The sequence below is a fragment of the Diabrotica virgifera genome, chromosome 1 (genome assembly GCF_917563875.1).
Source record: "Diabrotica virgifera virgifera chromosome 1, PGI_DIABVI_V3a".
Taxonomy (NCBI): domain Eukaryota; kingdom Metazoa; phylum Arthropoda; class Insecta; order Coleoptera; family Chrysomelidae; genus Diabrotica; species Diabrotica virgifera.
The window spans coordinates 112881175-112906829 of NC_065443.1; the positions used below are offsets into that span (position 1 = coordinate 112881175).

Consider the following 25655-nt stretch of genomic DNA (forward strand, 5'->3'; position numbering starts at 1 on the left):
GTGACTGTGGTCAGATGCCATCGTTTGTCAAAATAGAAATAGAACAGTAAAGTAGTAATGATTAAATTTTTCCAATAGTTCTAAGAAAACTGCAGAATCTGTTAACTTTATTCAACGATTATTATCTATGCACCTGTAGGTAAACATTCGCGATCGTATTTCTAGTCTTTGTTAGTTCATAATTTCCACCGTGCCTTCAAAAGGTATAAAGGTAAATAAACTGGTAAATATTCTGTCTTGTAATATCCAAATGTTTTTATTATTAACTCACTGCTCTTTTTCGTTTTATAGATTGATAGAGTGTGGGGTTGGGCGTCTCCGCCCTTACGCTTACCATTGGCAGGGCACATTAGAGGTCCGGGTCCATGTAGAATGGGCGAAACAACCGGAGGGGAGCGGCCCCCATCACCTGCCCGTTTAGCCCATTCCTCAGAAAAGCACCCCAAAAATACTCTGGCAGAGCTAAATCTTCTACGTAGACATAGAGAACTTTGTGATGTAGTGTTGAATGTAGGAGCAAGAAAGATTTTCGCTCACAGAGTAATATTGAGTGCTTGTAGTCCCTACTTCAGGGCTATGTTTACTGGAGAATTGGCGGAATCTCGGCAAACTGAGGTCACAATTAGGGATATAGATGAACATGCAATGGATTTACTTATTGATTTTTGTTATACATCCCATATTGTGGTTGAAGAATCAAATGTTCAGATGTTACTACCAGCAGCATGTCTTCTTCAGGTATGCTCTGTATGGTGTTCTTCATACTAATCATTCTTAACAATTAAATAACTTTTAGCTGACCGAAATCCAAGATATTTGTTGTGAGTTTTTAAAACGGCAATTAGACCCATCCAACTGTTTGGGAATACGAGCATTTGCAGACACTCATTCATGCAGAGAGCTACTGAGAATAGCAGACAAATTTACACAGCACAACTTCCAAGAGGTCATGGAATCAGAAGAATTTCTTTTACTTCCAGTTGGGCAGTTGGTTGATATTATTTCCAGTGATGAATTAAATGTCCGTACTGAAGAACAGGTATGTAAAAATGTATATTTTTATATCAGTCATTTAACTGTATGTGGTGGATTGAATGGTAAATAAGCACTTTTTAAAAATGTAAACTGTTAATATATTTTATAATGTGTAATAGTTTTTGAAATATTTTGGTTTGAATTTGAAAAAAATAGCTTCTAAATATCCTTCTTATATGAATATACTGGTACTTTCTTTGAAATTTGTTAACTATGTTATATTATGTTAACTACTATTTATTTTCAACTTACCTTTAGGGGGCATCCATAAACTACGTCGTAAAAAATTTGGACTTTTTAATACCCTCCCCCCCTCCGTCGTAATTCGTCGTTTAGAGACGACCCCCCCCCATGTCGATGTCGTCATTGCAACTCACGACCCCCTTCATTGATTTAAAAAAAATCAATATTATTTCTGGTTTTTTTTAAAATCAAATATGAGGGGGTACGCCTACAATCTTGGTCCAATTCCAAATCGAATATTTTAACGTGAAATAACCAAAAAATTAAGCACTTTTTGGGGAAAACTCATTACAACTTTTTTAAAGTGTTTAAAAAGAGCTTTATTTTTGTTTTATAATAAAAAGTTCTAGCATCAAAAGTAAACAGTTACGCTCAAAATAAAGTTGGTTCCTTTTTTTTTTGTCAAAAAAATTGTGAAAATCACCCTAATTAGCATCTCAAATGAACTTCATCCTTACCACTTCACAAGTTGCTTTACTCGTGTATGTATTGTTTATTTATATGATCTGTAGGTTTCATCGGTTCAAAGTCCTTATTTTTGAAAGGGCTTGAACGAGTCACTAAATCACGAGTGTATGCAAATTTAGAAACACCAAATCTTAACCAATTTTTCTTACATAAAGACAAAGAAACACAAAATATTCAGAAAAGCCAAGTCGACTTTTTTTACTTTTTTGAGATTTTTGGTAACTCTAATGGTTTTTAAGTTATTTTCTGAAAAGAACATTTTTTCCAAAATTAAAAATTTTACTCTAAAACCAATTTTGTTTAAAAATTTGAATCGATGAAACTTACAGATCATGTGTGTGTGTTTAGATTTATGACCTTGGTTTGAACCAATTGGCCAGCTCAAATTTTTTTTTTTTTTTTTTATTTTCATAGACACAATTTCCTAATTTTAACTGATATACATTATATTTTAATAATCACAAACATATATTACATACATTACATTAAAAATACATACTAATAAAACACTATTACTAAATACTTATACTAAACCACTAATTGATATTAACTTTTTTTTTTCTTTTTTTTTTTTTCTTTCGCGCTAAGACCTAAACCCGATTCATCCTCGCGGAGGTTTAGGCCTTCTTTGTGATTTTTTTGTTTTTTTTTGTTTTTTTTTTGTTTTTTTTTTATTTTATTTTTTTTTTTTATTATTTTTTTTTCTTTTTTTTTCTTTTTTTTATATATATATTTTTTTTTTAATTTTTTTTATATATATATATATATATTTTTTTAAATATCAATTTTCATATTTTTTAAGTGGTTATAAACAATTTTATACAAATTTATATTTCGTGTACATAAAATGGAATTTAAATTGGTGGGGAGAGTAACTCCTACTGTTTGTAGATTCTTATATAACTGTTGATTCAGCATCTGGAAGTTTGCGCAATCGAAAATCACATGCTCTAAAGTACCCAACTCCCCGCATGTGCAGTTTTGAGAAGTGGCCAACCCTAGTTTATTTTTGTGAACTGGATATAAACCATGTTTGTTCCTTGCTCTATTTAAGGTTTTAATGAAGTGCCGATTTGTAATGTCGTTAAACCACGGTTTTCTATAAATTTTTGGTTGGATATCATGAAATCGTACACCTTTAAGAGAGATATCATATTCCAGTTGCCATTGCTCCATTTGTTTTTTCTTAAACCATTGTCGTAGATCAGTGACTGGCATTAATGGTTCTTCTATCGTTTCCCCTGTTGTAGTAGCATCCTTGGCAAGTCTATCCACTATTTCATTTCCGTTAATTCCATAATGAGCCTTAATCCAAACCAAAGAAATTTGTTTACCTGTATTCGTAAGTAACTGGATTGTTTCTAAAATTTTTATAATTACTACTGATGAAGTGCTTGATAATTTAGTTTGTACTATTGTGTCTACCGAACTTTTGCTATCTGTTAATATAACAAACTTATTCTTGTGATGGATATTAATATACCTCAAAGCTTGAAGAATTGCGATGAGCTCAGCAGTATAACTAGACATTTGATTTGAAAGTTTAAATTTTTTGGATAGATTTTCATTTGAATGGTAAAAGGCGCATCCAGTTGACTCAGCGAATTTGGATCCATCTGTATAAATACAATCGGACTCCGGCCATCTTTTCAGAATTGTATTCTCAACAAACGTATTTATGTTAAATTGATTAACATGTGGTTCAATATTAAGATAATAATAAGGAATTTGTAGTTCTAATAGGTTATAATCACAATTATAAAAGGGAAGGATGTCATTTCTGTAAACCTCGCTATTAAATTGGATTAATAGCTGATAACTGCTTATTACTTTGGGATGAATTTTACGTCGCCAGAAGGGACTATCTATTTTTGAATTGAGGTTTTGTATTTTCTCAGATCTTTTCTGTGCTAGGAGTTTTGACATAAAAACATCACACAAAAATTGCCGTCTAAGATGCAAAGGAGGCTCTGCTGCTTCAATTTCTAAAATATGTGTTGGTGTGCTTTGTATACATCCAAGACAAAGTCGTAAACACTTATTTTTTATTTTTTCCAATATCTCCAATTGAGTTAAATTTGCATTTCCATATAAAATACAACCATAGTCAATCACTGAACGTATTAGTGCTCTATAGAAGATTAGTGATATATTTGGATCGGCTCCCCACTTTGTGTGGCTAAAAGCTCTTAGTACATTTATTGCGTTTTCACATTTTTTTGACAAATGATGAATATGTTCTTTCCAAGAGAGCTTTTGATTTAAAATTATGCCAAGGTATTTAACAGATGTTTTATATGGGAATGTGAAAGGTCCTATATTAATTTGGTTTGGTGGTTGATAACGTCTTCTCGTAAATGAACACATGACTGATTTATCTTGAGAGATGCTGAATCCATTTCTTTGTGACCATTCGGCAATTCTTTCTGTGGCGTTTTCTAATGCATTGATTGAAGCTTCGATCGACTTCTTTTCCGTATAAATGCAAAAGTCGTCTGCGTACTGAAGTATTCTAGTTTCTTCGGTAATAGAACTAGTAACATCAGCAGTGTACAGAATAAACAATAATGGACTTAAAATACTTCCTTGAGGCAATCCAACTGATGTTGATTTGGGCGTACCTATCACTCCATTTATATTTAATACACTTTTCTATCACGGTATAACTTCATTAAGTTCGCAATAACCCCTTCTGGAATTCCTATGGCGTATAATTTATCTGTCAATATGTCTAGATTAACTACATCATATGCTCCCTTAATGTCTAAAAATAGGCAGGATATTGAGTTGTTACGAGTAAATGCTAATTGTACATCAGTAACAAATGATGTTGTAACTTCTTGAGTTGAACGTCCTCTTCTGAATGCATATTGGACTGCTGATAATAATTGATTTTTCTCCAGCCAGTGTTCTAACCTGTTTTTAATAAGTCGTTCGTACGTTTTCATTATACAAGACCCCAATGCAATAGGTCTGTAGGAGTCTGCAGAATCTCTAGGTTTATTAGGTTTAAGAATAGGTACTATTAAATATTTTTTCCAATCGTCTGGTATGTTCGACTTGTTTGTATATATACTGTTATAAATGCCTAATAAGCGCTGCTTAGTTATAAATGGAATCTCAGCAATCATTGGGTAATGGATGTTGTCTATTCCGGGAGACGTATTATTTCTTTTCTTACAAGCTTGTTGTAATTCGTTCATTGTGAAAGGTTTATTTAGCATGTGATCATTTGTATAATTATTTTTGAACTCTCTTGGTTTTTCGTTAACCCAATTCGGACAGATTTTACTATGAAAATATTCTGTCCATTCTCCCCACTCTATTCGATGTCTATTTGCTTGTTTCCTGTTTTTGAATCTGTTTAATTTAGTCCAAACATCTTTCATTGGAGTATTTTTGTTCAAACTTTCACAATACGATTTCCAACTAGCTCTTTTTGCTTCATTTGTAATTCTTTTAACGATCGCATCTTGATTTTGATACTTATTAAGATTATCCAAATTTGGATTCTCTTTATATTTACTAAATAACTGCTTGCGTTTCGTTACTGCATCTTGGCAGTCATTATTCCACCATGGTTTGCATTTTTCCCAAGTATTTCGTTTATTTGTACTCTTTTTTGGTATAGCTACGGTAGCTGCTTCGTTCATATCTTCTAATAATTTGTCATTACTATCGTCAATAACATTCAATGATTTTTCATATAACAAAGTGCTAAATTTTCTCCAGTCTGCCTTGTTAATTTTCCATATTTTATGACTTTTTGTTGGTGGTGGCGTTCCTCTAAGTTGACATTTCATGAGTATTGGCAAATGGTTAGAGCCATGGGGATCTTGAAGTACCTCCCACTGGAATAATTGACTGATATTTTGAGAGCATATAGTAATATCAATAGCACTTTTTCTTTGGCCTGGTCTAGTAACAAGGGTTGGTTCCCCTGTATTTAAAAATACTAGATTTAATGAGTTTATTGCTTCTAACAGATTTCTTCCTTCAAAATCTTCTAGATCTGATCCAAAAGCCGAATGATGCGAATTAAAATCCCCACCAATTATACATGGTTTTGGTATGCTATTAAAAAAATTAAGAAATTGTGTCAGTGTAACTCTACTCAAAGGTTTTATGTAAACTGAAACAAGATAAACTTCCTTAAATTGACCAATCCGAACACACACACACCTAGCCATAATCTTTTCCATTTGAGGTAAATCTATCTCAGAAAAACTAATTTCATCCTTAATTAAAATTGCTACACCAGCTTTTCCATCTTCTCTATCTAAACGTGAACAATTATAACCTACGAAATTATAATAAATATTTGGTTTAAACCAAGTCTCCGAAAGAAGACCTATATTGATTTTATATTCATGAAGTAAATACTCCAAATTACATTTATTTGAAACTGCCGATCGGCAGTTCCATTGTGTAATAGAAAAGGTTTTGTTCATGTCTGCGAGCTTAATCCCTGTTTATTGAGTCTGTCCTTAATAATATTAACCACTTCAAACTGTTGAACATTTAAAATATTATCCCTATTTAAAGACTTTAATATATCCATAACTAATTCAAATACTAATGTTATCGTTTCTGTTTCTGACATTTCATTCCTGTTTATTGAGTCTGTCCTTAATAATATTAACCACTTCAAACTGTTGAACATTTAAAATATTATCCCTATTTAAAGACTTTAATATATCCATAACTAATTCAAATACTAATGTTATCGTTTCTGTTTCTGACATTTCATTCGTTTTAATAATATTCTCTCGGTAAGATTCTTGACTCAAAATACCCCCTTGTAACCTAGCGATTTCAATTGGTTTAGTTATTTTGATTGCTTCATTAATACAAGGATCAGGTGTTTGAGGCCTGGCCCTTTTCGTTGGATTTCTATAGATAGTGTATTTATGGGAATCTATGGGGCTAGACTGCGAAAAACCTGAAGAATATGGAAGAGCAGCTTGACTGGGAAGGAGTGGAAAAGCTTTTTGAGACGCTAATTCTATGGGAAATTGAGGATTTAATGTTTTATTTTCACTAGTAGTTGCATTTGCATATGTTCTATTGGGGATTAATTTAATTGCGTCATTGTATGTTAAATTTTTTTGAGACATAATATCTTTAATAGTTTTTTTGCCTCAGATATTCAGGACACAGCTGAAAATTTGTAGTTAAATGATCTCCGTTGCACTGAAGACATTATTGTTTGGGTTTTCCGTGCATTTGGAGGATAAGTGTTCACCGTGACATTTGAAACATCTAGACTTACCACGACACTGTCCACCCACGTGCCCGTAACGATGGCAATTGAAACACAAAATTACTTTCTGTACAAATAGTTCGACCGGAATTAATACCTTATTAATAACTACATACTTAGGTAAACTTTGTGCCCTAAAAGTCACAATAATACTTTTAGTTGGAACATATACCGTAGTATTATTCTCAACAATTTTCCTTTTTAATCTTTTGACTTCTACTACTGTAAATTTACAGTGGTAGTCATAGGCTTTAATTTTATTTTTAAACTCCTCATCTGAAACGTCTATCAATATCCCTTAAAATACCCTGACGATGAATCATAAATTTAGGTACATAAGCCTCAAGTTTATTTTCAGTAAACCTTTTTGATTTATTTTGATCTACTAAAAAATTGGCCCATTTTGACTCTCCAAAAACTACTTTTACTCGATGTTTTCCTGTCAAATCAATTCTTTTTATTTTATTATCCAGTTCCGGCCAATTTTTTAATATTATATCACCAACCCTAATCGCATTTAAACGTAAATCACTTTTATTTTCAATTATTACTTCAAAAGGACCTGTGTCAGTTTGTAAATATTTATAGGTAGTTCTAATGTCGTTTGTATTTATTTGGGACGAGTTTGACGAAATATGAAGTTGATTTTTACTTACGTTTGAGCTGCTATTGACATTTTTATTAATATTATCGATACCTGAAACCGCTGTTATTTCCATATTATTATTCTGTTCTTCTCTAAACTTGTAAAATTCGTCCTCTCCGGGATCGGGAGGGTCACCGTCACCGTGTCCGCTCATCAAGATTTAATCGCTTCGAACGCTAAAACTGACTTATATTTATATAAAACTTAAACTATAACTAAATTAACGAAACTAAAAAAGAAAATTTAACGGATTTAACTAATAAAAACTGCTAATAAATGTAAATTTTCGAGAGGAACTTTGAAATGCGTTACAGATCATATAAACACAACATAAGTAAAGCAACTTATGAAGCGGTAACGATTAATTTCATTAAAAGTTGCTAATTATGGGGTGATTTTCCCAATTTTTTTTTGCCAAAACACAAGTTACTAACTTTATTTTGAGCGTAATTTTCTTCCATTTGATGCTAGAAACTTTTTTTACGAAAACCAAAATAAAGCTTTTTTAAACACTTTAAAAAAGTTGTAATGAGTTTTCCCCAAAAAGTGCTTCATTTTTTGGATATTTCACGTTAACATATTCTTTTTGTAATTGGGCGAATATGAACCTGTTTTTCATTACCTAACCCTTCTTCTACTAGAAGACCTCTTGCATATACTTGCATACATTTTTTTCATTTTTTACAGGCTTTATTTTTGCTACGAATGGTTTTTTCAATAAAATACTTACTTTTTGAATTATTAGCGAAAAATCGTCTAAAACGTGTTTTGTTTTGTTGAAAAATGAACATATGCACTCGCAAATAACTCGAAAAGTAGTGACTTCAGTCAGTTTATCCAGTTCCGGACTTATTTTAAACGTACATTTTTTCACCCCCAAAGAGGGGTGATACTCACCCCCAAGGCAAAAGCACACATCTGCACAATATCACCTTTTTTCTTAGACATGTTAGCTATGCGTATGCCAAATTTCATGTCAATTCAACTAGTTCTTTAAAATTTAACGGCAAAAACCGTGAAAAAACGTACTAATTGGAAAAAATCGATTTTCATTTTGTAACTTCAAAGGGCTGTAACTTTTTTTATGTGCACATTTGTACAAAGGTATCAAACTATTTTTGGCACCAGAATATGTGATGTAATTTATGACCGACCTCTTTGCTACACCCTGTATAATTTTGATATTAATATTATATTTAAGATTAAGTTTACAAATTTTAATAATAGGTATAACAAACAATATTAAGGCGTATCAGTCAATAAATTATCAATTAAATATTAAATGAGAAAACAATATACCAGGTTATATTATTACCATTTTAACAAAATTAATGATATTTTAGAATTATAGATTATATTTTCTGAACGTTTGTTAAGTGAAAAATAAACAGATGAACATTTGATAAATATTTTAATAGATTTAAAACTTGACTACTTGTAGTTAAATTTTCATTTTAAAGAATCATACTAATTAGTTAGATAATAATTGTGTATAAAAGACTTGGCGAAAAAACGAATTATTTTTATTTATCCAGAGTAACTAATGTTTCTAAAATATTTTTTACTGTGATTTGTTATTCTTAACATTAATCATAAATTTAAAAGGTACTTACTGTAACAAAAAAGTTTGTAAACGCAGCCTTCCTTTTTGTCGCTGATTCCAATAATTTTTTTATTTCCAAATCGGTATTATTATGTAGGTCATTAATATCTGCGTACTTTTTTTTCAATTCACTCCACAACTCATTAGCCTTATTTTGACAAAAAACACCACTTTTATCGGGGTATACTTTCTTAACTGCATTATATAAATCTTGATATTTATTTTGTTTTGATTTCGATGCCATTTTATTTCTATTCGTTCTTCAGAACTGTTGTTTCACACACATATGCAGCGCATAAATGAACTAACATTGACAAATATTAAATTGAATTTAATATTTTTTGCTTCCAGCCGTTGTTCTGTATATAGAAGGGATTGTTTAAACCCAAAGAACAATGTCTTATTGTTTTGCTGTCCTGTACAAAAGTGCTACCTAATATTATTTTAACGCTGTGACTGATAATAAAAACGAAATGAAAAGTATGCGATAAAAGTATCTATAATAGAATTATTGTTTTTAATTTTAACAAAGGTATATTTATTCGTAAACGTTTTGTTCTATTTTCAATTTCATATCAAAAACTATACGTTTTTATATGAATATCTGATACTTTAATGCTGGTAGAAGCTAGTAAAAAATTATTTTTATAGACACAATAGCGACAAATTTAAATATAGCTACCAATATATTAAACGACGTCGAATGGTCACTCATACCCCCCTCCCCCTGTCGTATTCCGTCGTAATAAGCAAGCCCCCCCTCCCTCTTCTCAACGACGTAGTTTATGGATGCCCCCTTAAATTATGTTCGATAATCCGAACAATTTGATAATCCGAACTACCCCTGTACCAATTAGTTCGGATTATCGACGCTCTACTGTATTTCATTTTGTCCACTTATTCAATATCTTCATTTTTTATCATTTATTTTGGGGAAGAATATTACTGTAATGAATTTACAAATTAAGATAATAATTAATATTTCAATATATAATTGAGGACTAAAAATAATTTTGCATAGAAAAAGCAAGGCAATATATTTTGTATATTTTAATCTTGAAATATTTTTAGGTGTTCAATTCAGTTATGAACTGGGTAAAATATAACGTTTCGGAAAGAAGACCCCACCTTCCACAGGTACTGCAACACGTCAGACTTCCTTTGCTGACTCCTAAATTTTTAGTGGGGACTGTGGGCTCTGATCTTTTGGTCAGGTCTGATGAATCTTGTCGAGATCTTGTTGATGAAGCCAAAAACTATCTTCTACTACCCCAAGAAAGGCCACTAATGCAAGGTCCCAGAACTAGACCAAGAAAGCCAACAAGAAGAGGTAGGATACTAAACAGTTTACAAGTTGTGTTTTGTTTAAACACAAAAGATGCCGAAAGTTCTTAATCTCTTCTTGTCCTCACCTTTTTCTTCTTATTTATCAACTTCCATCTCACATTCCCAAATCAAGATTTCTAATGTTTGTGTATATAGAATAAGGGTTTTTAATAATGTTGGTGCATCTTCATCACTGTTTTTGCTTTGCACTCAATTACATCATGTATGATTAAATATAGTCTATTCCGTGTGAAGTTTAGTGTTGGTGTGATAACTTTGTTATAAAATCATCAAATTGTCATGTAAAAAGAATATTTTACTGTTTATAGTGAACTAATATTTATCTTTCACTTTGTTTAGAGAAACATAGTTCTCTAAGATATTAGTAGATAAGAAAATTAATGGATAGATACTATTTATTCTAAAAAGTTTTTAAATACTGAAGCAGACAGTCTAATTACACAGGTCAACAGTTTTAAACTTTTTTGAAGTAATATTGATGAAAATAGCTATGCATGCAGTATTTTATAATGCTAAATTTGAGAATGGTAAATTAAAATCGTCTACACATGCCTTGACATGACCACCCGACTGTCGAGGCTGACAATGTTGGGTCTGACTGCTGCAGGGTGTGTAGGCTTGTTGCTTGACAAAAATGAGTCAACCTGACAGTCAGGCTACTGGATTTATTCAGGTGATTTTTCTCTCAGGAGTTTTTGTGTCTCCTAGGAGGGACGAAAATTGGTTGGGTGATACACCCACACCATGAAAAAAGTTTTTTATGTGTTTGTAACTTTTATATGGCTGTTTTTTCTGTTTGTGAGGTTGTATGGAGGGCAAAACAACTCAATAGCATAAATGATTGCACATTGGAGATTAATATTGTCAAGATGCTCACGCATATGCCTCAAGCAGTGGTACTTTTTCCTAATTAATAATTAGCTAGGATGATGACGTTTATGTCGAAAGCGCTCAGCTAAAGAAACAAATTACTTCTTATACACTTTGATATACTATTTTTTCATTTCCTTTATTCATGCAAGTGTGTGCACATTTATCAGTCTGTCAACTACTGAAAAATTCTTTACTACTGTAGAAGCAAATGAAATTTTAAAGTTAATATATGTATTCAACACACTCTCCTCTTTATTGGTTATAACTTTCAACACCACTAGGCTTTTCAAAAAATGTTTTATCTTGTTCTGCAAACCAGTCCTCCACAGTTTCTATCACCACTTTTTTACTATTTGCATGAAAATTGACAACTTTTCAGACTTGTTTCATTGAGAATGGACATGATAGTCAAACGAAGTCAGATCTGGTGAATAGGGTGGGAATAAGAACTTTTCCAGCGTAATTTTAAACATGAAATTTCTTAAGCCTTAAAGAACCAGAGTGTCTCCATTCCATCGATTGCTGCTTGGTGTGTGGTTTGTAGAAATATCCTAAGTTTCATTTCTATTAACAGCATGACTTACAAAGTTTGCATATTTCTCAAACCAGGCACATATCGAACCTAATGCTTCTGTTCTTGTATACTTCTGGTCAATATGAACCATTATATGGACATTCGATAAACCTTTCTACAGAAATATTTGTCTAATGCCCAAAGCGACGTGAACTTTATATGATTAACACTTAGCTCAATTCGACGATCTGTTAAATTCATGGAAAAGTTTCCTGTTTTGAAGCTTACAATTGAATTCTTTTCGGTTGCAGATTAAAGTTTTTTAATATTGGTAACGTAAATATAAAAGAGCTTTCTCACCAATGTTACAAAAATCATGTCGACCTGTGTAATCTACCCATTCAGTTCTCATTATCGCTCTAAATTGGTCAATAATTTTTTTATTCAAATGTTTTTCATATTGTTTTAACTTTTTTTTTTGAGTGAGATGATTAACTTTTATTAAGTGAATTTTTGTTGAGTCTATCTGAATGATTGTTGTTGAAGTCTCTCATTTTTTATTCAGAAGATCTCTGTGTCCTTGTATGCGTTTTTAGATACTCTCTCTATTTGATGTATACTTTTTGATAATATTGACTCAAGTGTGTTTGTAAACTTGTTTTGTCAAAAGTTATTAGGTTTTTTGTTATATTTTATATATAAAAGTATTGGAGCGAATGAGCTGAGATGTATTGTACGTATGCAAGGAATTGTTCTTTAATTTGTTCACGCAATAGCATCTTCTGTCATAGGTTAGCTCCTTACCTATGGTAAACGACCATTTCTTATAGAACCGCCCCAAAATCCTCTGGAGCAGGACTGAATATTCATACATTGTATAGGAATTTCCCCCCCTTTTCTGGTCATATTAAAAACATTGTTTCAACCAAATATATATTTTAACCTTCGATTGGCGTAGGTGAAGTACTGTTTGCTGTGGGAGGTTGGTGTAGTGGTGACGCGATTGCTTCAGTAGAAAAGTTTGATCCTCAAACCATGGAATGGAAAATGGTAGCACCCATGAGTAAGAGAAGATGTGGTGTTGGTGTTGCGGTGCTGAATGAGCTTCTATATGCTGTTGGTGGACACGACGGCCAGAGTTATTTGAACAGTATTGAAAGGTAAGTGAATTAATAGTAGACCCTTTTTGTTTACTTAGAAAAGGGAAGAGGTAATTTCTTGATTTTTATCTTTCACAGGTATGATCCTCAAACAGATCAATGGTCGTGTGATGTAGCACCTACCACTTCTTGTAGAACTAGTGTTGGGGTTGCTGTATTAGACAATTTGCTGTATGCCGTAGGTGGTCAAGATGGTGTCCAGTGCTTAAATCATGTTGAGAGGTCAGTATGTTTTGGTTGTTACTTATTTCTTTAGTAGTCAATACTTTTCCAAGCATTATTTATGGTTTTTACATAATATAATTGATTTATTGTCTTAGTAAATGAGCTCTAACGATGAAATATTCAGAAAATTTACTTTGATTTAAAGAATTACTTTGACTAAAGCCTTTTAGCTTTCATTGTTTAACAAATATTGAGATGGTTTTATTTTTATACACATGTTGGCGAATAAATAAATAAAAATATTGCTTAATATCTTGGCAACTAAATGTTCGGATAATTTAAGAAATCAGGAATTAGTATACAGAACCAGTCAAAAGACATATGCAGAAGAGGAAAAATAGCAGATAATAGAGATGAAGAGAATTTTGAAGAAGGGGGATCCAACTAAGTGTAACAAATATAGAGCTATGTTACTGAGCCTTACTTTTGTTACTGAACTTAACCTTTCTTTTGAGGCAATCTGTGTGATATTCTTCCCTAGCATTCGAATTACACGCCTTCGTGTATCCCCAACACAGACTTTAAACTTAGATTTATCGCTCCAAATAACTGGATTTCATGGACGTTGAACCCTGTTTCGGGGCTTTTTCATTCTGCTGTTAACACTCTGTTTATCCTGGTAGTTAAAAGTTAAGCAGGTCCAGGATTCTTTCCTATGCGTCTTAACTTGGTATTGGCGGTCGCTGCTGGGAAGACTAACAGTCTTTGGCTAAGTTCTCATAAGAAACAGGATAGAGTTATACAAAAATATTCTAATAGTCCAGGAACCGAAGCTTTTCACCTCGCAATTTTTACAGAATGGATCGATTTGCTTGAAAATTTGACAATAAGTAGTGGAAAGTCCAAGAATCAAAATCTATATGATGCCTAAAGGCGCTTTTACCATGGGGGTGGTTGCCACCCCATCTCGGGGGTGGAAATTTTTAATTATATTTTGACCGCAAAAGTTGATAAAAACGTTAATTCTAAGCAAAAAATGTTGTATACATTTTTTTGATAAAATTAATAGTTTTCGATTTATTCGCTATCGAAAGTGTTAGTTTTATATCGAAAAAATCAATGTTTTTCGATACACTCATTTACGTTTCATTCAATTTTTGCCGTAGAAAAATTTTTTTTCAAACCAAGTTCTTGGGAATTAAATAACCTACAATTTCATATTTAAACATTTTTTCGTATCTCTGATGCTAATCTTTATTCTGAAGAAAATGGCATTTTTACCAAACTACAAAAATTCGTTATTCGCTTTTAACTCCATTTTTTTAAAACTAATCATTCCATGCCAATCAAACTTTTAGAATCTATTAATAATACATAGATAAAGAAGAACGAATACGGTCAATGACTAAAAACACCGCCAACTTACATTATTATGCTTCCAATTGGATTTCTCCTTTTTTTTTTTTCAAAAAAATATATTGATTTTTTAACCGCAACTTTTTTATTTTTATCTTAGAAAGCTTGTTAAAAAAGAATTTTGTAGGTTTTTAGAAGATCTATAAGGCTGTTAAAACTTTAAAACTAAATATTTTTAAAATCCTCAGTCATAAAAAGAGGTGACTTTGAAAGGATTGGTAAAGGTGGTTTTTGTATGTTATTACAAGTTTTAATTATCAATAGCTCACTAATTTTTGCCGCAGAAAAAATTTGTGTAAAGCAAGTTCTTGGGAATTAAATAAGCTTTGATTTCATATTTAAACATTTTTTCGTATCCCTGACGCTAATCTTTCTATTCTGAAGAAAAATGCAGTTTACCTCCATTTTTTAAAAACTAATTATTCTAAGCCGGCCAAACTTCTAGAACCTATTAATAATACATAAATAAAGAAGACCAAATAAGGCCAATTACTAATTTTAATTAAGGTGATGATTAGGGGGTTTTGTCTGATCACTTTTTCTCTGAAAAAAAAAATAGGAACTGACATTATTTTCATTATAAGTCACTTATGCCTGGTTGCACCAACAGATCTTAAGCTCCAGCTTAGCTAAGCTCTACTTATAGATAGGGCCTCCTTGAGTATCACTTACGTTGCACCATAATTTTAGATTCTTACCTTATTATCAATTATATCTATTATTATATCATAGTATTCTTTTTGTAATATATTATAATTATATTATATTAATTCTTATGATATTCTCGACTTAAGCCTAAGATATGTTGGTGCAACCGGGCATTAATTTTTGAAAATACAAAAATAGACGGTTTAGTTTTGATTTAAATCTGTCTCCTGCCATCCCCCGATAGCGCTATTTCTAGGTCTACCTTTTGTCAAGGAGGCTATGCAAGAAGACAAATTTAAATCAAAACTTCCGTAGTTCTCGGTATACAATAAAACTATTTATACCGGAGTAAGGTTAGAACGCCCTCTAACGGGGAATAAGTGAAATAAATGGCGACTCTAACGGGGAATAAGTGAAATAAATGGCGACTTGCATAGCCTCCTTGACAAAAGGTAGACCTAGAAATAGCGCTATCGGGGGATGGCAGGAGACAGATTTAAATCAAAACTAAACCGTCTATTTTTGTATTTTTACTAATGCCATACTCTGTATGAGAGTACAAAGACTCGTTTCATATAGTTTCTCTGAACCGCATTTTTGGAATATTTTCCCAGCGGTGCCTTTTGATATTTTGATATCTAGGTCAACAGAAAACTAGAATCGAGTCGCCATTTATTTCACTTATTCCCCGTTAGAGGGCGTTCTAACCTTACTCCGGTATAAATAGTTTTATTGTATACCGAGAACTACGGAAGTTTTGATTTAAATTTGTCTTCTTGCATAGCCTCCTTGACAAAAGGTAGACCTAGAAATAGCGCTATCGGGGGATGGCAGGAGACAGATTTAAATCAAAACTAAACCGTCTATTTTTGTATTTTTACTAATGCCATACTCTGTATGAGAGTACAAAGACTCGTTTCATATAGTTTCTCTGAACCGCATTTTTGGAATATTTTCCCAACGGTGCCTTTTGATATTTTGATATCTAGGTCAACAGAAAACTAGAATCGAGTCGCCATTTATTTCACATTAATTTTTGAGCTAGAGATTTTTTTTTATTTCTGGAGATAGATATTTTTAAATACTTTAAATTAGTTTGAACAAGTTATCCTCGAAAAATGCATAGTTTTCCCGTCTTTTGACTTTGAAACTACAATATTTAGCATTTGACGAAGAAGAGCTAACATTATAATAAAGTAAAGCTCGATTACTGTTGGTCTTGAAGAATATTTAAAACAAGGGTTTTGTTTATTTTTTTCAAAAGGTACATTTTTGTTAAGCAAAGTTGTTTTGATGACATGAAAACTTTTTGAGTTATTAGCAGAAAACTGATTAAACACATTGATTTTTTTTATATAAAACTAACATTTTTGATAGCGAATAAATCGAAAACTATTAATTTTATCAAAAAAATGTATAGAAAGTTTTTTGCTTAGAATGAATGGTTTTACCAACTTTTGCGGTCAAAATATATTAAAAAATTTCCACCCCCAGAGATGGGGTGGCAACCACTCCCATGATAAAAGTGCCTTTCGGCCTCATATAGATTTTGATCCTTGGACTATCCACTACTTATTCTTAAATTTTCAAGCAAATCAATCCATTCTGTAAAAATTGCGAGGTTTTGTCATATTTTAAGCTTCATTACTTAGACTATAATATTTCTTCATTGATACATAGTACATAGTTCAACCTTACAAATTTATGATGCACGACAAACGAATATGATTTGACCTTATATTAGACAGTTTTTTGACTAATCATTGAGTATATTGTTGCTTTAATTTCTCCGCAGGTACGACCCAAAAGAAAACAAATGGTCGAAAGTGGCACCGATGACAACGAGGAGATTGGGTGTAGCGGTCGCTGTCTTGGGTGGATATCTTTATGCCATAGGCGGTTCGGACGGTCAATCACCTCTAAACACGGTGGAAAGATACGATCCGAGGCACAATAAATGGACTCTGGTCAGCCCTATGTCCACGAGAAGGAAACATTTGGGTTGTGCTGTGTTCAATAACCTGATCTACGCAGTAGGAGGACGTGACGATTGCATGGAGTTGAGTAGCGCTGAGAGGTACAATCCTCATACTAACTCATGGAGTCCCATTGTTGCTATGACTTCACGACGAAGTGGAGTAAGTATTCTACTTAGGGTTTAGAACTAAGAATGATTGTGGAGATATTAAAATAACTTTCCTGTATAGGTTACAAAAGTAATCAAAATAGATTTATACGAGTTTTAGATTATCCTATTTTCTTTAATAGTACATTATTTGACGGTTTTTGCTCTAAATTTTAAAGAACCGTTTGGATTGACATGAAATTTGTCATACGCATAGCCAATATGTCAAAGAAAAAAACATGTGATATTGTGCCGATGTGTGCTTTTGCCCCTTCTCGGGGGTGAAAAAATATATGTCCAAAATAAGTTCGGAATTCGATAAACTGACTAATTCTAAGCAACTCTTATTCTATACAGTTTTTTCACTAAGTCAATATTTTTCGAGTTATTTGCGAGTGAATATGTTCATTTTTCAACAAAACAAATACGTTTTTAGACAATGTTTCGCAGATAATTCAAAAAGTAAGTATTTTATCGAAAAAACCATTCTGACCAAAAATATAGCTTGTAAAAAAGTGGAAAAAAATGGTGTATACATGAAGTCTCTAGACCTAGCAGAAGCAGAGTTATAGCTAAAGAAAAATGGGTTCATACTCGCCAAATTTCAAATTAATATATTTCAACGTGAAATAGCCAAAGAAATGCAGCACTTTTTGGAAAAAAACTTGTTACAACTTTTTTAAAGAGTTTAAAAAACTTTATTTCTATTTTTATAAAAAAGATTCTAGCATCAACTACTATAAGCAAGTTAAGCTTAAAATACAGTTGGTCCCTTTTGATTTGGCAAAAAAAATCGGGAAGATTACCCCCCAATTAACAACTTAAATAAAATGAATCGTTACAGCTTCACAAGTTGGTTTATTTATGTTGTGTTTATATGATCTTTAAGTTTCATTGATTCAACGTGCTTATTTTTGAAAAAAATTGGTTTTAAAGTACAATTTTAAAAAATTTTAATTTAAAAAAAATGCTTTTTTTCAAAATAACTTAAAAATTATTAGTATTATCAAAAATCTCAAGGAGTAATGAAATGTACGTTTTGCTTTTCTGGATATTCTAGATTTTTCTAGATATTCTAGACAAAAATTGGTTACGCTATGGCTGTTCAAAGTTTGCATACACACGGGATTAGTGACTCGTTCAAGCCATTTTAACTACAGCCTTTTCAAAAATAAGCACTTTGAACCGATGAAACTTACAGATCGTATAAAGATTAAATAAGCAAAGTCACTTGTGAAGCGGTAACGATTAATTTTATTTGGGATGCTAATTAGAGGGTGCTTTTCGCGATTCTTTTTACCAAAAAATAAAAGGGACCAACAATATTTTGAGCGTAACTCCCTTACTTTTAATGTTAGATTTTTTTCTAAACAAAAATAAACATTTTTTTAAACACTTTAAAAAAGTTATAATGAGTGTTCCCCAAAAAGTGTTCCGTGTTTTGGTTATTTGTCGATGAAATATTCGATTTGGAATTTGACTAATAAGAACCTACTTTCATTAGCTACAACTTTGCTTCTACTGGGTCTACAGACTTCGTATATGCACCATTTTTTTCACTTTTTGTAAGTTATATTTTTATTAAGAATATTTTTTTCGACAAAATACTTACTTTTTGGGTTGTTTGCGAAAAACCGTCTAAAAACATGGTTATTTTGTTGAAAAATGAACATATTCACTCGCAAATAACTCGAAAACTATTGACTTTGTGAAGAAACTCTATAGAACAAAAGTTGCTTAGAATTAAACAGTTTATCGAATTCCGGACTTATTTTAGACATATATTTTTTCACCCCCGAGAAGGGGTGAAACTCACCCCCAGGGCAAAAGCACATATTGGCACAATATCACTTTTTTTCTTGTGACTTATTAGCTATGTGTTTGCTAAATTTCATGTCAATCTAAGCGGTTCTATAAAATTTAGAGCTTTTATAATATTTTACCGTTAAAGAACGTACTATAAATTTAAGTTAAAAACAACAGCAGGCTACGTTAGGTATTCTTGTGTGGAAGTGAGTAACCGTGAACCTAAGGAAGGCTTATTTCATGGCCTTCCTTAATTACGATATTTTTCTGGCTCGATACGTTGCGATATAATGCTTTGTGGAAAAAATATAAAGGGAGGAGTGAGACAATGGATGGGGCTATGCCCAACTTGTACCATACATAGTGAACTAAATCACACTGAAGTAAACTTACAATGCCGATAATCTTTTTCTCATAGGCATCTTTCAGTGAGTCACAGTTTTTCGATTTCTTTCTAACGCATTAAATTGTATGTGACAGAAAAAAGGCACATCCGTGATTACAGACATTTATAACATTTATTCTAGTTGTCGATAGATGGCGCTATAATCAAAAAAAATATTTACGTATTATATAATATATCTACGAATATAATCTGTACAATTTATAAGACTATACAAATCAAAGAAAATACCATTTTATAAATGCAATAAACACAATTGATTTGTTTTTATGCCAAATTGCAAATAAAATGTGACAACTGTCAGATTTAACTAAAATGTCATGTTAGAATAAATGTTATAAATGTGTATTATCACGGACTTACCTTTTTTTCTATCATTTGTGACACACTGAAAAATGCCTATGACAGGGACCATACCCTATATGAGTCGAAGGCATCGTTGTTCACTCCTGGTAGATTATGGGCGAGGTGACTGGTGACAAATACAATAAGGATAGATACAAAACAACAAAAAACAACGGGGAAGAGAATAACTCTTCATAAAACCGACTAAATAGGTCAGAGACAAAAGCGATATACTCAAAGGAAAAGGTTCTAAATTCTAAACTCATAAAAAATATTTGGGAAAGAATTACACTGCTCTACTGGGTGTTTCACAAAATTTACTAAAACAGCCGAAATTTGGACAAAATGTAAAGTCTTTCCACAATTCCACAAGTTACAAACTTGCAAAATTATGATTTGTGATTTTTATTAGTACGATAGTTAAAATATATAGACTTAAAGTACTTTATTGCTTTTCAAAATATGTCCCACTAAGATCGATACACTTTGCATACGTTCAAACCAATTGGTAAAACAGTTATTCCAGTCTTCAGTTGACACCTGCAAAATCACTGTTTTAAAGGATCAATGGCTTCTTCTGGCGACTGGAATCGCTTCCCGCGCATTGATTTCTTGATCTTTGGGAACGTGAAGAAGTCGTTGGGATTTAGGTCGGTGCTATACAGTGGATGGTTTAACAATTCGATGTTTTGAAGCTCCAAAAACTATATTCTCTTTTGGGCAGTGTGAGCACTTGCATTGTTCTGATGTGGGATGATTCGCCGTTGTGTGTTGCTTTGTCGGAGTTTCGCGATAACTTCTGGTAAACAAACGGTTATATACCAATCAGAAATAACCGTTCTTCGATCTTCTAAAGCAATTGTTGTTACATGACCAGATTTTGATACAAAAGTTGCGACCATTTTCTTTGACACACTTCGAGAACGGATTACTTTTGTTGATTTTTCCTTATCTTGAAACACCCATACAGCGGTTTGGCGTTTATTTTCCGGTTCGAAGGAGTAAATCCAAGATTCATCGCCACTAACAATACTATAAACGTTTTTTGAGCTTTTGGATCGAGGTGTTTAATGCCTGGTTGCACCAAAAGATCTTAAGTTTAGGATGTGCCTTAAGCTCAGCTTACTAAACATACGCGTTGCACCATTGAGTCTTAGATCAATTTTCAGCTTGTCACAATGGACTGCCACGTGGATTGCATCTTAAACTTCGTCTCAGTTAACACGTGCTTGGATAACAATCGAAAATTATCGATTTCGAAATTGAGCTGGGCTAAGCTGGAGCTTGAGGTTTGTTGGTGCAACCTGGCATAAAATGCCCAAAGATGCCTCTATCTCTTGGTCTGTTACACGGCGGCCATCCTTGCGACTAAGTTGAAATTCACAATACCAGCGGAAAATAGTTGACTGGTGCGATGCTTTATTCCCGAACACATAAACTATTTTTAGGAAGACATTTCTGTTGGGAGAATCCTCTACCCTCTCCGACAATTGTAAAAAATTATTGCTCGAAAATGTTCGAATTCACTGTATCTATGTACAGTGGATCCCAAACCCTTTTTTCAGTGCATCGTTAATTTTGACGTAATATAGGATTTTAAGAATGTCACAAATCATTACATGACATTTTAGTTAAATCTGACAGTTGTCAGAATACAAATATTTTCCAGAATATTAATATTTAAAATATTTTAATGTAAAAATAAATAAATATAAAATCAAATTTCACTATACAATGTCCGAATATACCAATTACATAAAATATTTATATTTACGTCTCTGAAAAATACTAACCTAGAAATTATAATTGTGATTTTACCGTATGATATTGTGGAAATACTGTCACAATCGATTACTTTTGTGTCAACTTATCTTTATTCGCACCATTGATTGGTTATCTAGTTATTAGACTATTAGAGTATAGTAATCACCAGCCAACCAAGTATAAGTCGTTTTAATAAGCAAATACCCGTCAAGGAATAGGTACATAATTTTCTAAGTTCAATGTATAATAATCACAGAGGTACTTTTTTTTCTGTCACTTCCAAGTGTAATGCGTTAGAGAGAATTCGATAATCTGTGACGCACTGAAAAAAGGGTTTGGGATGATCTGTATACAACTTGTTGTATCGCAATGAAACTCTGGATTTATGTCAACAAAAGATTGAGGTTACATTTGTGTCGGAAATTTTGATTGAAGAGGTGGCGCCCTCTAAGCGGCTATATGCAAAACTAAAAAGACAAACCTCGTAACAGTCAAATACCTGAATTTGTTACATACTTTAATTTGTCCCAATATATAGTTGTTAAGGCTGGAAGTAACATTCTCATTTTTTATTTTAGGTGGGCTTAGCTGTTGTCAACGGCCAATTATACGCCGTAGGAGGGTTCGACGGTACGGCGTACTTAAAAACCATAGAATATTATGATACCGATCAAAATCAATGGAGATTGTGCGGCTCCATGAACTACAGGCGGCTAGGCGGTGGAGTAGGAGTCATGAAGGCGCCCCAAATAGAGAATCGCATGTGGTAGTCCAAAAGTTCTGTCCGGATTGGAGTTACGGCAGCTTTCTTGAGCACTAGAAGCTTACCTCAACCGCTGAGATTAACAACGGGTAATTTTAACGTAATATTGTGATTTAAAATCGAATTAAATCGTCTATTGAATAATTTAAAATGGCATACGTGTAATGATCGATATTGGTATACGTTGAATAGTAAGAATAAAGCTGTAGATAAGTAACACTCAATATAAAGCGTCTTTCAACTGCAGTGGCGGAAATTTCTCAGAACAGTAAAACCTGACCTAACAAGGCAGTGGCGTTCCAAAAATTTTTTATGATTTAAATCAAATTGTTAAAAATATGTAAACACAATGTATTAAATAATAATATTAGATTATATTTGGCAATTGTGTTTATAACGTTTGCGTTGCAATAACTAACATGGCGTTTGTTAACATATTCACGTGAAGATACTTCAGTAGCTTAGCTTACACGTTGTTTAATATTTAGTAGATATTTAAACATATTCTATTATTGAGTGAACTGATATAACTATTCCTTTGGATTCTGGTTTCAATCTGGTCTGTTTACTTGTACTACAGTTAACCATCTCCATTCTACAAAATAGTTTTGATACGCGTGTTAGCACCTTTCTTTTTGAGACTCGATAACATAATGAGACTAAATTACGAACTCGTTTTAAATCCAGTGACTAGAAATTCTCGGAAATAATTCTTATCAGTTCTTTGTATATCCTTAATGGGTCGTTAAGAAGTCATTAATAATTACTTTATAATTACGGTTTTACGGTAACTAATACTAAATTAAAAATTTGGCAACTTTTACCAAACTTCATAGAGTATCAACTAAAGATGGTATCAAAACCTTTTGCTAAAATTTTAAGCCCACGGCCGTAGAAAATTTTGAAAAAAACGATCAAAAATATTCATTAACACTGTCAGTACTGAAAATTTTTACTAAGTTGCTGATTTGACTAAAAAGTTTGGTATCGATAAAACAATCTGTGTAAAATCATACTCCATTTATTATTTAAGTGAGTAATAATTATTTTGTCATTAGTACGGTTTCAGATATACACTCTTCTCAAATTGTTTAATATTGCAACGCCACTGCATGGGTCTTATCACCTATATTCTATTGTCTGCGATAAAGTATTTCGTGCAAATGCTCTCCACTGGATTTGAAATGGCCTCTATCAACACATATACTTTTCGAAGCTGTTAGAACTTTTAAATAAGATGAAATTATTCAAGAAATATGTTCTAGGAACAATCACCATAGGAAGGTTATTCGACAATAATACTTCACAGACTATAAAGTTCACCATACTTTCAATCTACATTCTCTCTTGAACGTTGATCAAGATAACAAACTTTGTTTTAAACAAAAATAATGTAAAGAAATATGAGCGCTAATGTTAGACGAACAGCAATAATTGTAATGTCTAAAATAAATTAAAGAGTGATACATTTTTTAATCTGTGAATTTTTGTCGATGAACTTCCTAGCTGATTAATTCCAATCGATGAATTTATCGGATATAGAACTACAATGCTCAATATATGTGATACCTATTAAATAAATACTGTAACTTTAAGATTTTACCGTGGGCGATTAAAAATTTCAGTACAGCATACAATTCAAATGTGCAAGATTTTATGTTTATTGAACAAGTATGAGATAGACTAATAGTCCAAGAGGCAGCGCTGAAAAATCTCTTTGAATTTACTAAAGCTAGATTTTTCACAGTTGATTACTGTGATTCTGTAGAGAAACATACTGCGGTCGGTCAAGCGAAACGTAGAACAGGGGTTACTGAGAGGGTATCAAAGTTGCTTTCCTACGAAGGTAATTAAATCCATTTACTAAGGGTGAAAATCAGTACACACATTCTAAATTAAATATAAATAAAAGTTATTATAGTTGGTCAGCTGTATGACGAGACAGAGCCGGTCGGTCGGCCCCAGTGAATGTACAGGGTTATTCACTATATTTTGACCCCCTTGTAAACTGCTTTATTTACAGAATTAGAAAAAAATTTAAAATACAAAAGTTATTCGATTTTTAAATTATGATTTTTTTACATATACACTAAGTACCAAAATTAACGCACCACCTTAAAAATGGGACATTTTTGATGTCTCGTATTTCCTAAACCTGTTGTTCGATTTGAGTGATTTTTTTAGTATATGATAGCTTTGTTTTTCAAGAATATCGATGTAATAATATTATTGCTAAGGAGGTAAGTGTCATTGTATACCGTGTGTAACAGTGATAGTGTGTTTTTTCCTCAAAGTTTGGAACACCCTGTGGAAAATTTTAGCGTATATAAAATATTGAAATTAAAACTCAACTGTAGCCTTAGGCTTTCTTAACATCATGCTTTTTGACTCATTCGCTTATGTTGGATAATAAAAAAGTTAGGTACTTTAACAACTAGCCATGTTCTTCATCAATACAGGGTGTTTCTAAATAAGTGCGACAAACTTTAAGGGGTAATTCTGCATGAAAAAATAATGACCGTTTGCTTTATAAACATACGTCCTCAAATGCTTTGTTTCCGAGATACGGGATGTTGAATTTTTTCTTACAAACTGACGATTTATTTATTGCTCTTAAACTGGTTGAGATATGCATATGAAATTTGGTAGGTTTTAAGAGGTAGTTATTGCGCATTTTTTGACATAAAATTAAGAATTTGGTATTCTTATTTGGTATTTGGTTAACTGCCTCTTAAAAATTACCAAATTTCATTGTCATACCTCAACCGGTTTTAGAGCAATAAATAAATCATCGGTTTGTCAGAAAAAATTCAACATCCCGTATCTCGGAAACAAAGCATTTGCGAACATATGTTTATAAAGCAAACGGTCATTATTTTGTCATGCAGAATTACCCCTTAAAGTTTGTCGAACTTATTTAGAAACACCCTGTATTGATAAATAACATTGCTAGTTGTTACAAGTACCTAACTTTTTTATTATCCCACATAAGCGAATGAATCAAAAAGCAAAATGTTAAGAAAGCCTAAGGCTACAGTTAGGTTTTAATTTCAATATTTTATATACGC

The 25655-nt window shown here is 32.3% G+C and overlaps 1 protein-coding gene across 2 annotated transcripts; it reads left to right on the forward strand.

Moving 5' to 3' along the window:
* On the forward strand, nt 1-25543 carry LOC114331156 (kelch-like protein diablo). 2 transcript variants are annotated; one of them, XM_028280639.2, is made up of 8 exons: nt 1-223; nt 292-738; nt 797-1039; nt 10330-10588; nt 12951-13152; nt 13231-13374; nt 17177-17519; nt 22403-25543. In XM_028280639.2, exons 2-8 carry the CDS (start codon nt 373-375, stop codon nt 22592-22594), a joined length of 1749 nt encoding a protein of 582 aa, XP_028136440.1. In that variant the 5' UTR covers nt 1-223; nt 292-372; the 3' UTR covers nt 22595-25543. The 2 variants fall into 2 exon arrangements, with proteins under 2 accessions (XP_028136440.1, XP_028136439.1); XM_028280638.2 differs by having other exon boundaries at nt 1-211.
* The last annotated feature ends 112 nt before the right edge of the window (nt 25544-25655 follow it).

Excerpts from the sequence above, each read along its gene's own strand:
- LOC114331156 (XM_028280639.2), top strand. The coding sequence starts at position 373 with ATGGGCGAAACAACCGGAGGGGAGCGGCCCCCATCACCTGCCCGTTTA. Across the intron at positions 1,040-10,329 it reads ATGTCCGTACTGAAGAACAG|GTGTTCAATTCAGTTATGAA; the intron begins GTATGTAAAAAT and ends AAATATTTTTAG. Across the intron at positions 17,520-22,402 it reads TGACTTCACGACGAAGTGGA|GTGGGCTTAGCTGTTGTCAA; the intron begins GTAAGTATTCTA and ends TTTTTATTTTAG.